The sequence below is a fragment of the Lagenorhynchus albirostris genome, chromosome 6 (assembly GCF_949774975.1).
Source record: "Lagenorhynchus albirostris chromosome 6, mLagAlb1.1, whole genome shotgun sequence".
In the NCBI taxonomy this organism is placed as follows: domain Eukaryota; kingdom Metazoa; phylum Chordata; class Mammalia; order Artiodactyla; family Delphinidae; genus Lagenorhynchus; species Lagenorhynchus albirostris.
In genome coordinates, this window is record NC_083100.1 from 121,107,802 (window position 1) to 121,124,906 (window position 17,105).

General features: G+C 35.8%; 1 protein-coding gene across 1 annotated transcript in view; it reads right to left on the reverse strand.

Moving 5' to 3' along the window:
• Positions 1 to 17,105, reverse strand: part of PTPN4 (protein tyrosine phosphatase non-receptor type 4) — a 170,757-nt gene that overhangs the window by 74,217 nt on the left and 79,435 nt on the right. Inside the window, exons 6-10 of the mRNA XM_060153152.1 lie at positions 16,501 to 16,545; positions 16,192 to 16,244; positions 15,708 to 15,828; positions 13,010 to 13,097; positions 1,844 to 1,932 (exon numbers count right to left, since the gene is read on the reverse strand). Of these exons, the coding sequence (XP_060009135.1) occupies positions 1,844 to 1,932; positions 13,010 to 13,097; positions 15,708 to 15,828; positions 16,192 to 16,244; positions 16,501 to 16,545 (396 nt within the window). The remainder of the gene's footprint in view (positions 1 to 1,843; positions 1,933 to 13,009; positions 13,098 to 15,707; positions 15,829 to 16,191; positions 16,245 to 16,500; positions 16,546 to 17,105) is intronic.

Genomic DNA, 17,105 nt, shown 5'->3' on the forward strand with positions numbered 1-17,105 from the left:
AAACAAATCAATGAGTTTTGACAAATGTATTCAGCTGTGTAACTACCACCCACCCAAACCACCATGTAACAATTTCCATCACCTGAAAATGTTCCAATGGCAACCAAGGGTCTGCTGTCTTTATACTGTGTGTTCTCAGGAATTTCATATAAATAGAAACAAAGAGTACGTCATCTTTTGTGTCAGGCTTCTTACACTTAGCATAATGTTTTGAGGGGAGGGTCACCCATATCGTTTAGTGTGTAAAACAGTTCATTTCTTTCACTGCTAAACAGTATTCCAATGCAAGTGTAATCTGCTTGTCCTTTCACCAACTGATGGACATCTGGAATTCTGTTTTGTGCTGTTATGAATAATACAGCTATGAACACAGTGTGCAAATCTTTATACGAACTTGTATTTTCAGTTCTCTTGGGTAAATATCTAGGAATAGAATTGCCAGATTATATGGTAAATCTATGTTTAACCTTGAAGAAATACCAAACTGTTTTCCAAAGTTGGTCTACTAGTTTGCATTCCCACCAGCAATATATGGGATTTCTAGGTGCTTTGCTTCCTTGCCATTACTTGGTATTATCATTCTTTTTAATTGGAACTATTGTAGTGAGTGAACAGTAATAGTTCACTGCGGTTTTAATCTGCGTTTCACTAATGACTGAGCATCTTTTTGTGTACTTATTTGCCATCTGTATATCTCCTTTGGGGGAAGTATCTATTCACATATTTTGCCTATTCTTTTTAATCAAGTTGTCTTATTACTGAGCTATAAGAGTCCGTTACATTCTCTTGATAAGTCCTTTATCAAATATGTATTTTATAAAAGAGTGTTTTTTGCCTTTTCATTTTCTTTACAGTGTCTTCTGGAGAGCAAAAATATCTAATTTTGATGAAGTTCATTTCATCAATTTTATATTTTGTATTTCATGTTTTCCTAGATAGTGACCTATTGGGGAAATTTATGTTTATTTTCTCAACGTAATTGTGGCAATTTTCTAAAATAATAGCTTCTGTCAGTTATCATATTTCTATTAGTGTTATATAAGTGACTAATTACAAAAACCTATTAAATAATAATCAGAGATATTGAAACATCTGGACCAATTCTTTTAGGAGATATAAAGAGAAACAGATTGATACAATATATTTCTTTTGTATTTGCTTCTTCCCCTAGAGAAAATCATTGTGTTTATTTTTAAAAACCCGAGTTACTTATATGATATTCACACAAGGGATATGTGATCAATATGATTTTTACAATTTTCAAGTTATCCCCTTAAAGGGAAATGGCAGATGCTACCTCCCCTTCTTCCTCACTTTGGGACATAGGAGTGACAGTGAGTGAGGCACTGGGCGACGAGGATAAGCACAGCATGCTAAGGACAGCAGAGCAATAACACAAAAGAAACATGAGTTTTAAACCCCATGGAGCCACCATACTTTCCCAGTACCAATTTAAACCACTGTAATAAGGGGCCTTTGTTGCAGCAACCATGCCCATGTTCCAACTAATAAACCAGCACCCACTGAATGCATTTAAGTGAAGTACTGTATTCAAAACAACTGGCACAGCGTGAGACGCAGAGTAAATATGACAATATTAGCTATTACACTACAGTACAGATTTAGAGACTAAGAGAAAAATTCGCAAAGGAGTATTTTCTTTAAACTAAGATACTTCGGAAACAAATAATTCAATTATTTTAATAGGTATCTTCTGGTAGATTCCAAGTAAGTGGGACAAAGTTGTATGACAACATTAAATAGCTCAACAACCACTTTCTTTAATATGAATTGTATTTGGTAATATAATGGTAAAAGCAAAAGTACTGATGGAAGTTCTTACCATGGAAAGGTATTCATTCGTACTTTGTTCTTATAAATCAGAATTCCTCCTGACATCACTCCAATCATAATTTCATTGTTACTCTGATCCTTCAAAAAACAACAAAAAAAAAGAAAATGGCAAATCTAAAATAAACTGTTAAAGTTATATTTTAAAAATATGATTAGTTTTTTTTACACAGTGTGACATTTCATCAAAGGCAACAGTTAACTGAATATTTACAAATCCATATGGTAACTGTTACATCATAAAAATAAAGGACATACTTCAAATCAAACTTAAATGTTGCATTATTAAAATTTATTAATCTAAAGCAAAAATGATTTCAGGATTTCCCACAGTTCATAAATGGGACTGATTCTTTGATATAGAAAATCAAAGACCTTCTCATCTTATAGAATGACAAGTTAGTACCCATCTTTCCATTTCTAAAACTATTAAGGTCCAATTACTGTGTAAATATGGTGGTAGGATTGCAAAAGTGAAGAAAACCTGGAGTTCAGAGTTTGGTGAAGGGCAACCTGTAATAAAATAATATTTCCAATATAATGAGAAGTTCTGTAACAGACATAATACAACAAAAACATTATGGGAGTATAGAGTGGGGACAATTGCTGGAGAGTTTGGAAGGCTCCTGAGAAGGAAATTTGAATTGTGCTTTGATGGGTGAGTTCTCATGCTGACTGATCCAACGTGAACAGCTGACCTGCACTATTAAGAGAATGAGTGGAATTAAAACTTTTCTCAGCTGCTAATCAGTCTTGAAATAGCTCTGCTTCTTGACTTGAAATATACTCCAGGCAAACTAATATAGCAATAATGCTTTTATCCCTAGCATTTATGTGATCAGAAGATAGAACTAATTAATGAAAATATAATCAAGATTTTGTAATTGTCTCCCTAGGAAAAAAACCTTTAAAATGTAGTTTCAATAATTTCTAATTAAATGAAATATTACTAAATTAGCCTGTTAGGTAAGCTAACGTGTAGTAAGTGGCCAAACACAGCAGTGTATATTAATTTGTCTGGCTGCTCCTTTTCTTTTGCAATAACCAGCACCACTGCACACTATTATCAGAGTCTTAAATCACTGTTTAAAGGACGTCAATCAGAAGTGTGAAGCAAGATGGCAGGTCCAGCCTCACAGACGGCGACTTAATATACGCTCTGCTTATTCCTTCTGCTCCCAATCTCATAAAACATCAGAGAAGATATATGAAAACAGAAAACATCCCTAACACTTGAAAACAATCCATAACACTGAAAGGTATGTAATCAGTGGGCCAGACATTTTGAGGAGTCTGTGAAGACAAAGTGGATAAGATCAGATTTATGGAGAGAAAATAATTCCAGAAAACCGCAGCCCAAGGGGAAGCCTCAAATTCCCGTCAGGATGATCAGGTAGGAGCAGGAAGATAATTAGCTCCTATCAACCCTACAATCTAGACTGAGCTACAGGACACAGAAGTGTGTGCAGCCTGTCTACAAGTGTGGAGCAAGTGTGGATACTGGGGACAGGAACAGAATGATCCCCAAAAGGCATGGAGAACCCCAAACTGAAAAAGCAAACTATAGGCACATTCTACCCGGCAGTTCCTTCCTTCCCTCCTCCAGCACCTAAAACAGGCCACAGTAAGGACAAACATCACGCGTGACCAAGTGAAGTAGCAATCACAAATACGAAAGGAGTATACAACCAAGGGCCACCAAGCACTTGAGAGGAACGAATGCCATTAAAGAGATATGAAAAACTCAATAAATACGTAAAGCAGTCAGGCTGCTATGTTGGTAGAAAAACGTTAAAAAAACACTGCAGGGATATCTAGGAATTCAAATTCTCAAATTATAGCTACCTATATAGCTATCAAATTCTCAAATCATAGTTATCTAGACTGAGGTATCAGTTCCCAAGGTACTGCCAGAGTTGGGCAAGAGAACCAAGAAAATAAGTATTACGTCCTTTATGGATACAAATGCTATTAATTCCAGTGTATAGAAAAACGAACGCTGACCACCTTATTTTATGCTTTTCTTATCACTTATTACTATCTAATATAACGCTATACACTGACTTGTTTAATCTGTTTATTTTTTCTCTTCTTCACTAGAACCTAAGTAGCAGAGTGCAGGGCCTTTGTTTTGCGCCCTTTCAGGTTTTTAGATGTAGAAAGGCCTACCCATTTGTGAAATGAATGGATCTCTATTATCTGTAGGAAAATATCTCCGCTGTTTAGCTTGGCACTGAAATGACCACCCCGTCCCATTTCATTTCCCCCTTTATAATTAGTAAAAACCTGCTTCCCATCAGGCCATTCCACGTGTTTTGTGTACCCATAATGACATGTTTTAATTAATGCTGTTCTCAACTCTTCACGTCTCTCTGATGAATCAAATCAAACCTAACCAAAGTCTAGATCAAGTCCACCTTCTCTGTGAAAACTTCATTAGCCCAGTAGAATGTACTGAATTGTACCATGAATATGTAATCAGCAAAGTCCAGACTATGTGAAACTACAGGTGAAATGGTGCAGTTCTTTAACAAGAAAATTCTAAGGAACGGTAAGGGAAGAAGGGATTAAAACACATTTAAAGTTATTCAATTAAAACAAACCAAAAGCAAGACCAAATTTTAGTATCCAGGAAGGCACACTGTGTGATAAAACCACAGAAGAACAATGTAGGAAGGGGCTATGATTGGTACAGTATATAAAAAGCGTTTCTGGAATGGCTGGCTAAAGCCTACTGCTGACCTGCGTAGTATTTACAAAGATGTTCACTAAGATATACACACAGGTGTATGCGCTTTATTTTACAACATGTTAAAAAGCAGCAATGTAAACAGGATGAGATTTCGGAGGACTGTGAACAGATATTCTAATATTCTCTACCCATGCCTCAACTGTCCATTCACTCTGCCCTGCAGTGTGCCCTCCCCTCCTTTCTGGTGGAGACCACAGTTCTACTCTCCACTAAGTCGCTGGGACCACTTAACCATTCTAGTCTCTCTGCAGTCACATGGTAAGAATACAATAATAACACAAAGCCACTAAAATTTTCCATTTAGTATCTTCAGACCACAGGTGAGCTCAGGTAACAAACTGCAGAAACAGAAACCATAGATAAGGGGGGACCACTGTATATTTTTCTAGATCTTTGTTTATATATACAAAATATAAATATGTAGTATTTATAACCACACAATTTCTTTAATCAACAAAAACTGGGAAATATTACTGCGTAATTTTTCTTTTGCACTTAGCATTTTGTAGATATCTTTTCATATCAATATATATACCTCTAACTCATCAGTTTTAACTGCTGCATATTATTCCAAAATATGGATTTATCACAATTTCTTAACCATTTCTGTTGACTCATTTAGAGATTTCTTAATTTTTAATATTACAAACAATGCTGTAATAAAAATCCTTGAACACATTATTTAAAACACCTCTATAAAAAGGGTGGAGTCTGAGAAATGGAAGTGGTCAAATATTATATTCATATCAGTATTTGCACTCCAAAGGGGTTATATACCAAGTTATACTTCAACATGCTCATCTCTGTTTTTCCTGTATTTCTACTTATATGTTTTAAAAAATGACTCTATTTTGGGGACTCTTTATAAAATATGAATACTAAAAAACTTTCTGTAATATATGTTGAAATTGTTTTCACTTTTACCTTTTAGCTTTATGATTTTCCCCTATATATATCATTAGTTTAAAATTATTATGTTTGTATATTTTTCATGTAGTTAGGTATAAAGTTAGCCATAATACACACTCATTAATAATTAAAAAATATTTCTGTGTGCCCTATATAGGTCTAACAGTGTTATGTGCTCTCAAATTATTCAATGAAAGTGAATACAAGTAATGACCTACTGATACTTTCATAAAGATACAGAAGAATCAAAAAGGGCAAAGAAAAAAAAAAGCTATGTCTAGACAGGTCCTGATGAGTAAAAAGCACATAGCAGAATATGGAAAATCACTATGTGATCTGAATATTTTAGGGTGACACAGATGAAATCATATATATAGCTCTATTGTACAGAAGAGATTCTTTTCTCTGTTTCAAGGGATTATATTTTTAAATTATTTGATTATTCGAACAAATATGTCCAAAAGTCCTCAAATATATGCAGGTTAAAAACAAGGTTTTTGAAGAACCTTAAAACAGAAACAGATATCATATGATTAAATTAGTTAACTTCTCTGTGTCTCATTTTCCTCATCTGGAGAGTAAGGATGATAATACTCTTACTTCACAGGGCTGTTTTAAGGATTAAATGAGATTAATATATATAAGCCCTAAGAAAGTTGTCAGGCACATAGTAAATGTTACAAAGGTGTTTCCTGTGATTATTATCTGTAACCTGCACAGTAAAATCTCTCAAAATTACTGTTCTCACAGTCTTTCTTGAATATTCTCTAATCAATCAGCCTTTGGCCATCACAATAGCTCCAAAATTGCTATTACAAAGTCAATACTGGTAATATTACAATAACTTCCACATTTCTAACCCAATTCTCATCTGACATAGTTGACCACGCCTGATTCACCTGGCTTCAAAGACACACAAGTGTCTGACAGAAAGAAAGGCATTCTTTTTGAAAGGCGTTCTTTCTATCTAAATGGCTATTTCTTCCTCATCTAACCTTTAAAATTTGAAGTGTTCCAGCTCTGAGGACCTCTAATCTTCAATTGCTACTAGCTATGTTCCTTCAGTGCTCCCGTGTCACGGCTTTAAATATTATCTGTAAGCTGACAATTCCCAAATGTATGGCTCTAGTCCAGACCTCGCCTCTGAACTCCAGTTCCATATACTGAATTGCCTGCCTTCCTTCGTTTCGATTGATAAAAGTATTCTAAAATTGCATGTCCCAAGACTAGCTCCTGACCCACCCTCTCAAATCTGCTTCTCTCTGATTGTTACAAATTACTGAAGTTACTCCATCCTTGTAGCTGTTCAGGCCAAAACGTTAGAATCATTCCTTGAATCCTTTTTCTCTCACACCCTAGAGCCAATACATCAGTCAGTGCTGTCACTTCCATATTCAAAATACATGTAGATTGGGTAACTTCCCTGGCAGTCAAGTGGTTAGGACTTCACGCTTCCACTGCAGGGGCCCAGGTTCGATCCCTGGTCAGGGAACTAAGATCCCGCAAGACACACGACGTGGCCAAAAACAGTTTAAAAAAAATGTAAATCACACCATGTCTTTTATCTCCTCAAACCCTCAACTGGCCTTGCTTATAATTAAAAGCCAAAGTCTGTAAAATTCTTATAAAGTCCTGGTCCACCTGGACCATGTCAATACGCTCCACTCCAGCTCACTGTACCAGCCATACTGTTTGGTATGGAATTTTGCTGTTCCTTAAGGTGCAAAGCACACTATTTCATGGCCTTTTATTGCTGTTTCTTCTGCTTAGAACATTCTCCCCACGGATATCTGCACAACTCCTCAACATCTGCACAACACCTTCTCAGAAGGCCTTCTCTGATATCCCATTTTTGATTGTCTCACTCCCCTTTCTCACCTTAATTTTTCTCCACAGCATCTATCACAATCTGATATATTACCTTTTAATTAATCATAAGAAAACTGAATAGAATATACAGTAAAATGCACAAACCTTAAGTGTACAACTCAAAATTTTACAACTTGCATAACTTGAGTATATACACTTACATGTAACCACCACAAACCAACATATACATTTTTCCAAATCCCAAAAGGCTCCCTCAGGAGCCTCCCAGCTAGTAACACCTCTGCAGAGGGAACTGCTGTTCTGACTTCTGCTGATATAGACTGGTATTTTGCCTATTCTTGAACTTTACTTCCATGGAATCACATACTATGTACTCTAAGATACTCAATTATTTGCTTATAGTCTGTCTTGCCCACTGGAATGCAAGCTTCATGAGGGTAGGATTTTATCTACTCACTGCTGTATCCATGGTGTCTATAAACAGGACTTGCAACATAGAAGGTGCTCAATAAATGTTCACTGAATGAATAAATGAATAATCAAAATAGCATCATTAAGCTTTCCTTTTCTTGAAACTTTGAAGGGCAAAAGTTATTTTTCAGTAGAATTATCTTCATCATTATTACAAACACCTATGGAAATAAGATATTCACAATTAAGCCCAAAACTTGGGTAGAACTGTTTTAGGGTCAATTTAGAGCATCCTATACCTAACAAAAACCTAAGGCCAAGCCTTCTGTGATTACATTTACATCTAGATAACCAGGAATCAGTTTCTTAGGAAAACAAAGAGTTTATATCATGCTAACTTCTTTATAAAACAGAGATTAAACTTGAAGATCTACGGTATAGATATCGTATAGCTCTATTATGCTATTTTATTCCACTCTCACAGTGTAATAAATATTGACTGATTTTCTAGTAAAGATGATAGGAATTTAGTGAGCCCTCAAGCCATTCATTTAACAAGTCACTTAGGCCAACAATTACTCCTGAGATAGTGCTTCTTCCATTTTTAGAGGTCAGAAATTCTTTATAAATATTTAAATTTAGCTCCCACAATGTTCCTTGGTATTAATTTAATATGTTCAAATTATTTTATATTTTCAAGATTAATTTGATATCTGTTATTTTATCAATTGATCCTAACCACAAACTTAGGGGTAACTAATTATTATTCTTTCTAGGTGAGTCTGAGAGCAGTGCACAGAGGCTGTTGGGTAGAAATAATGATAGTATTTGTACCCATGGCTTGTTTAGAAGTATATTTCTTAATTTCCAAATACTCGGAGGATTTTTAAAGTCATCGTTTTGTTATTGTTTTTAGCTTAAATGTACCATGAACAGAAATTATATTCTGCATATTTAAAAATAATATGTACTCCAAACTTGTCGGATACAGTATTCTACAGTTTGCTATGTTGCTGAAATCTATATTATGCTGATTTTTAAAATGTCTGTTCCATCAGTGATTGAATAAGGGGTATGAGAATCTATCACTTTCTTTTGCTCTGTGACAGACATTGTTAAGAGAACAAAAGGGCAAAACAAAGAGTGGGGAAAATATCTGCAAATCACATATCCAACAAAAAAAGTGTATCTAGAATATATAAAGAGTTCTCAAAACACAAGAGTAAAAAAAGAAAAGAACAAATTAAATAATGGGAAAAACACCTGAACAGACATTCATCAAAGAAAAGATATGATACCCAACATCATTAGGCATTAGGGAAATGCAAAGGAAAACCATGATGAGATAAAACACACCTATCAGAAAAGCTTAAAAAGAAACAAAACAGTGCCACATGCTAAAAGGATCTAAAACAATTGGAACTTGCAAAGATGCTGGTGGGGATGCAAAGTGGTTCAGTCAGTCTAGAAAACAATTCCATAATTTCATATAAAGCTAAGTATACACTTGTTATATGACCCAGAAATCCCACTTTGGGATTATTACCCTACAGAAATGAGAACTTAAATTCACACAAAAACCTATAAATGCATGTTTGCAGTAGGACTATTAATAACAAAACAAAACAAAAAATACTGGAAACGACCCAGATGTCGTTCCGTGGGTGACTGGAGAAACAAACCATGGTACATCCATATAACTGAATACAATTCAGCAATAAAAGGCATGAACTACTGAACTACACAGTACCTAGGATAAATCCCAGATGCATTACTGTAAGTAAAAGAAGCCAGTCTCAAAAGATTACATACTGCAGGATTCCATTTATAAGACATTTTGGAAAAGACAAACTATGGAGTCAGGCAACAGACCAGGGTTGCCAGGAACCGGGGGTAAGTATGAGGGTGGACTTACCAGTAGGAGGCTGGGCAGCACGAGGCAGTGTATTTTTTTGGGGTGGGGTGGGGGGTGGCGGTGATGGAACTGCTCTGTTTCTGTTTGTGGTTACATGAACACTACACATGTGTTAAAAACTCATACAACTGAACACCAAGAAAAAAATCGATTTATGATGTTATTTTAAGAAACAAATATTTTTTTTTTTTTTTGGCTGTGTTGGGTCTTCGTTGCTGCACGCAGGCTCCCTCCAGTTGCGGCGAGCAGGGGGCCACTCCTCGTGGCGGTGCGCGGGCGTCTCATTGCAGTGGCTTCCCTCATTGTGGAGCACGGGCTCTAGGCGCGCGGGCTTCAGTAGTTGCGGCACGTGGGCTCAGTAGTTGTGGCTCACGGGCTCCAAAGCACAGGCTCAGTAGCTGTGGCACATGAGCCTAGCTGCTCTGCGGCATGTGGGATCTTCCCGGGCCAGGGCTCGAACCCGTGTTCCCTGCATTGGCAGGCGGATTCTCAACCACTGCGCCACCAGGGAAGCCCCCTCAAATCTTTTCTTCTTTCCTTTTTATCCTGAAGCTGTCCTTCATTCTTTTCTTTTCTATAGTTTCCTTTTCCCTTATTCATATAATCTTGCAGGCGTACTAAATGTTTTGTTTTGTCAAATAGGCCATGTTCTCTCTTGATTCCCGGTCTTCCTTCATCCTGATGGCTCTATGGTGAAAACTACTCCCTTGGCTAGTTCTTATTAACTTTTCTGGCTTCAGTAAATTACTACTAAGAAGCCTTCCCTACCCTCTGCTGCCAGGCTGGATTAGAAGTTCCTGCCACAGGGTCCCGTGGCATTCTGTACTTGCCCCTTCATATTCTCAAATACTTACCTGTTCATACATGCTCTAATTCTTTCCCCTCACTATCTTGTGAGCTCCATGAGGGCAGGGATAATTGATGTTTTGTTCACTAAGTCACCCTTAGTGCCAACACTGTGCAAGGCACATAACAGATGCACTGCTATGACGGTTCTAAGACTTATTTGCATCTTGCAGATTGCTATAAATAACTTAGTTCTACTCTAATTTTTTCAGCCTACATTCTGGAGGCAGAGAGAAAAGATCTTACCTTGCTTTTCAAAATAAAATATTATTTCAAACATACTTTTGCTTGTGATATTCAATTAAAACTTAAGTATTTTCTTTATGTCCTCTCCCCTCTACCTTTTGTCCTTTTTGTTCCTGAGGCTACAAAACTTCCCTTCATGTTCACTGAACATTTGCACATTTTCTGAAGTTCTCCACATCCACATACAGCAGAAACACCTTTTCCTAGCTGGGTTGTTTTGTGGGGTTTTTTTTCTTTTTTTTTTTTTTGGTCTGTACAAAATATTTAAAATTTAAATTCCTTTAATTTGGCACTCTACATTTACGGCTTTCTGAGAAAGAGTTTTACAATCTACTAATTTAAACAATAAAAAAACAACTTAAACAAATCAATAAATAATGATATGGTTAATTATGTATGAGATCCAGCCATGTCACTTAAGTTAAAAAAAGTCTAAGATTCTTTGTATTATATTGACAGCAGTCAACGATAACAGCAGTCTAAACCACCTTTAGAAAACTGTTTAGCACTACAATGACTGATTTTAGTGGTCTTTTTTACTGTTAACCATAGTCTAGTGTACATATTTAAGGTTCCATTTGTTTTAGACTGTACTATAATAAAAACAAAATCTAGTGACCACTACGTTACCTTTGGAGAATCACGTTCAAAAGTAATAGCCCGCAAAGAGGGAGGGAGGGTGAAGGGCCCATTCTAAAGAACACAAGAAGTTCAAGGGAGACTTAAACATTTTAAATGGAACCAGACAGACTTCCAAGTCACAAATGCTCAGAATTACCAGATCCAGTCATGTGAGGAAAGCAAGTCATTTGGTTTTTTAAAAGGAATGGGTCTGCATATGTCTATATGTTAAAATAAATTAAAAATAACTATCTAAGGAAAACTTAACTCCCTTTCAGGCTGGGATCCATATTAGGCTTAGTAGTTTGTCCCAAGAAAATATAAAACCTGTCACCAATTAAACTGATGATTACCTATAATTCCACTTTTCATTAGGTATAGAGAATAGCTGTACTTCAGGTACTTCTAAAGGAATATAATCTCTTGATGAAACAATCATGAGAAGGAATCTAGGTGAAGAGACGCACAAATGAAGGATAGTCACTCACAAATACGCTTATGGCAGGAGGATAACAGTCTTTTGGAAGCAGCAAATTGACACAATGAAAAAGAAGTCAGGGAGGATGGTGATGGGATGAACTAGGAGACTGGGATTGACATATATACACTAATATGTATAAAACAGACAACTAATAAGAACCCACTGTACAAAAAATAAATAAATTAAATCAAAAAAATAAACTAAATAAAAGCTTTATCTCCTCCAAAAAAAAAAGAAAAAAAAAGTTAGGGTGTTGTACAGGAAAAGCCAGTGATTATAGAATTCCATCCTAACAAAGGAATGGCAGAGGGGCAACCAAAATATGTAAATACAACTGATTTTGTGCTTTATAAATAAAAATTTATAATGATGTTACTAAATGATGAAAGGAGTGTAGTAATACAGGCCTCAGTGAGGTGAAAGCATCTTTTATGATAATGATTTCATAAAAGTTAAAAATTCAAATTACTTTTCCTGTAACAGTTTTTTTAATTTGTTTTTTAATTTATTTATTTATTTTTGGCTGCATTGGGTCTTTGCTGTGCGCAGGCTTTCTCTAGTTGCGGCAAGCAGGGGCTACTCTTCGTTGCGGTGTGCAGGCTTCTTCTCATTGCGGTGGCTTCTCTTGTTAGGAGCACGGGCCCTCGGCGCACAGGCTTCAGTAGTTGTAGCTCGCGGGCTCTACAGCGCAGGCTCAGTAGTTGTGGCGCACGGGCTTAGTTGCTCCAGGGCATGTGGGATCTTCCTGGACCAGGGCTCAAACCCGTGTCCCCTGAATTGGCAGGCAGATTCTTAACCACTGCACCAACCACCAGGGAAGCCCACTGTAACAGTTTTTATTTTGCAAAATAAAAATTCTAAAGGTACTGTCTCTTATGGTCAGCAAAAATTATCCTTATAACATAAAACACTACCTTGTAGAAAAATAACATGAAAAATCCACTTCAACCACTCTTCTTGTCAGGTATTGAATCTTAAGTGATTGTAACTGTGAAAATACTTATATTCAGAGGAAATTTTCAGTGCGACTATGCTGGCAGCACTCACTGTTCCATTTGTTGCCTAATCCTATCAGGGCATTAAAGATTTTTTTTGCTGAATAATGGTGCCTAACTCAACAATATCAAAATGCATTTTCTTCACTTACCCTTGCATAGTGGAATTCAACTCCATAGAGTTCTAAGGTACGTGCTGTGTTCAGGTAATTAAATTCTGCTTCTGCAGGAGATAAGCCTCTGTAAAAACATCATTAGGTTAAAAATTATCACTATCACAGATATGACCAAATTACAAAAAGGCGATTTGTCTGAAACTTTCCAGCATTCTGATTGACTATTTTACAAAACGCCATGTGCAAGGGCGCTCCTCTTAGTTCTGTGCAGTAACATCTAACTTTTCTGGAAGGTACATTTTCAGTAACACAAATTATTATTTTGTAGCATATTTTCTTATTTTCCAGAAACACAAGAAGGCACCAGCTTTTTAAAGTTCTAAGCTACTCTCAGACTTAACTTAAAAAAAAGTCACTCTCAGACTTGCGAAGCCACTCTCAGACTTAAAACAAATATTTTTCAAAATTTGGTCTACACTCCATATGTGCATTGTAATCACACAGGGTGCTTCTGACACATGCAGTCTCTGGGGCGAACTCTGGAGCAGGGCTTCTCAGGGTGTGGTGCACAGACAGGTGTTGACTCATAACAAGAACAGAAATTGAGAGTGTCACAGCCTTTTGTAGCACTTTGGCAGAGTAATTTTATGTCTGTTGCATCTAACAACAAAAAAGTACGTGTTAATTTTTTATGCCTTTGTTTATTTCTCTATTTTATTTTTCTAGTAATTCATTTTTATTATATTTTTCAGAAGCATCATTCCATGAGAGACTGAGGGGAAAACCGGTCTTTCATCACAGGTAGTTTCAGATGTACTGTTCTTTAGAAACTGATATAGAACAAATGGGTCCAAATTGTTTATATTTAAGAAATATTCCAGGTGATTCTTATGAACACAAGTTTGAGGACTACTACTGTAAATGCAAAGCCTTTAAAAAGGCTATATTATATATAGTTCTAACAACCTTGGTTATCTGATATTATCAGGCTATAGCAGAGCAAAAGCAACAAATTAAAAATGCAAAGATATCACCCTTCATTCATGAATGATATCAGGGAGCAAGCAGCCTGCCAATGTATGATCATAAAAATGGGATTCCTCAAAAAAGAGATATACTTCAGTTTTCTATAAAATTCAATTAAGTTAAATAAATACTCTACTTTCTTCCCCACCCTCCTGCATTATAAACTGGATGATTCTATTTTTTCTTTCTTTAAAAATTTGCAGAACCATTTCTTTAAAGCAAATAGAAATATATAATAAATACCTTGTGAAATGTACAAACTTTTTCCTGACAGAACAGACTTGTCATTATTGGTAAATTTTTTTTAAAAATCTGGTTTATCTTCAAACCCTTGGTTCAGATATGCAATGTGTAGAACTTCCACAATAAATGGCATTTGCTTTTAGACCACAACAGCCCCCATACCACATGAAGCCGGTCCGTTAAAATTCTCACTCATTAATCTTGTTTTAGATTAGGGTCCACAAACCTTTACTGGAAATAGCTGGCTGGTAAGCACTTCAGGCTTTCAGGCCACATGGCCTCTGCTGCAACAATTCAGCTCTGCTGTTACGTGAACACAGCCACAGACAATGTGTAGGCCACTGAGGGAATCTGTGTTCCAATGACTGTTCACGTAAGGACACTGAAAGTAGAATTTCTCAAAATTTCATGTGCCACAAAATGTTCTTCTTCTTTTGATTTTCTTCAACTATCTCAAACCATTTTTATTAGCTCGTAGACCATGCAAAAGGAGGCAACAGGCCATAGTTTGCCAACATGTTGTAGACACATGGGCCATTACCGAATGAAAGTGAGTCTCCTTATTAATAAGAGCTAATATTTCTTCAGTGCTTACTATGTGCCAAGCACTGTTCTGAGTACTTTGTATATATAAACTCACTTAATCCTTATAATAACACCAGAGGTAGATAGTTTTATCATCCCCAATTTACATGTAAGGAAACAGAAACAGACATAGAGTGATTCGGCTGAGGTTACAAGATTGTAAGTAAAGTAGCCTCATCAGAATTTCAAACGAGGCCAAATGAGTCTGGCTCAGATTCTTAGAGTCTAGCTCAGATTCTCAGCCAATATGTAACACTGCCTTAGTTCCTCCATGAGTATTTTGAATTGTATGGTAAAGCAAAACTGAACTCTGAACCAAGAAACAATACAATTTTCTATTCCAAGCGATAAACCTCTTCTTGAAAACTCATGTCACAGAAAATCAGACTCATAAAATATCAAAGTTGAATATTGTTATAAATGAAAAAATGCTACTATTTTAAAAGAATTTTTTTTTTATTAATTTAGTACTACATAAAGTTCCTTTTCTTCTCTTGGCTCATTACCAAACAGAATAGATTCCTTTCACACAGCTAAAAACTAAGAAAGAATTGCTAAGGAGATTGAACTGTATATTGTGAACATATTATTAATATTCTAAAATTCCTTCTTAAAGAACTGGCGACTTTGTATAATAGCCAATACATGTCTGTCTACATACAGCTTTGTGTTTCTTAGCAGACATGAAAACAAGCCTCATATAGTCTATGATTTTTTTTAGTATAGATTACCTACATTTCTTTACAGTAATCATACTATTTTATATAATAGTAACTATTCTATATTAAGTAATCACATTAGAAATAATTTAAAACATTTCTCTAGAAAAGATGCCATTAAGAAGTTTATCAAGTAAGCAGAAAAGTAAGTAAATCCTTACGTATGTTGCTGATGTAGTTTTGCAATTTCTTTTTCAAAATCTTGAGGTTGATTAGGAATGAAAGAATAATCTGAGAGGTAGCCTGGCAAGTTTTCTGATTGATTGTAGTCTCCAAGTTCAGCTAATAAATGGAAAGAAAATATTCACACTTCAATAAACACATTTTTCAAGGTTTATAGCCAAATCAGCAATGTCAAGAATTCCTTTATATTTCTGGAAGTAAAGTATTTGTTTCTACTGTTACCATTTAAGCAAATTATAACAATGCATTTAACGTTCTCCTAGGTCTTAAACAACTTCAGAAAAATTATTTTCAGGAATCAAAGTAAGTGCTAACTAATTGGATGTTTCATTACACTTTCTGTGTAGTCACTTTTTTCTGCATAGTAACATATGTTTAAATAACTCATACATTAAAGGCCGTACTACCAACAGAGACCATGCAATCACATGCTATTTGGCCCAAAGGTGGACTGATACTTACACTGAACAGCAAATGAAGCCAAAAGAGCAGCAGTGTTATAAGGACAGGGCAATCTAATAAAACAGAAAATAACTCAAGGTTAAACACAATAATTTTAAAAGCAATATAATTTATATTATACTATTCACACTTGAAGTTTCTGTGTGACTTACATTTTAACTATTAAGTAATGAACTTATCTGATGAAAGGAATTCATGCTACATGTAGCCATCTTTCAGTAGATAATCTGTTTGCAATGATCATGAACTACTTAATACAGAATTGGAAGTATTTTTAAAGCCCATTACTAAAAACTTAAAACAGCTCACCTTCCAGTAAGTATGTCTTGTTTGATTTGCAAGAAATACTGGTACCTTAAAAAAAAAAAAAAAAGATAGCGTTTACTGGAATTATAACATTTAGAGTTTTAAAAACTGTATATTTACATTAACAAATAAAACTGAAACATTTAAGTATTTGCTTTTATAATATGCATACTAGCCCACGTAAAGATATTTTAAAATAAACTTTCATAAATACATGAATCCAAACATTTAGAATTCTTTGATAAATGAAATTTGATACTTACATTTTGTTTCCCTAGCTTCTATTATAAAACTTTCACGAATTTAAGAATTACATGACTGAGGGAGATTAGGGAGAAATACTCTAAAGTGGGATTTCCCTGGTGGTGCAATGGTTAAGAATCCGCCTGCCAATGCAGGGGACACGGGTTCGAACCCTGGTCCGGGAAGGTACCACATGCCGCGGAGCAACTAAGCCTGTGTGCCACAACTACTGAGCCTGCGTGCCACAACTACTGAAGCCCATGTGCCTAGAGCCCATGCTCCGCAACAAGAGAAGCCACCATAACGAGAAGCCCGCACACCACAACGAAGAGTAGTCCTTGCTCACCGCAACTAGAGAAAGCCCG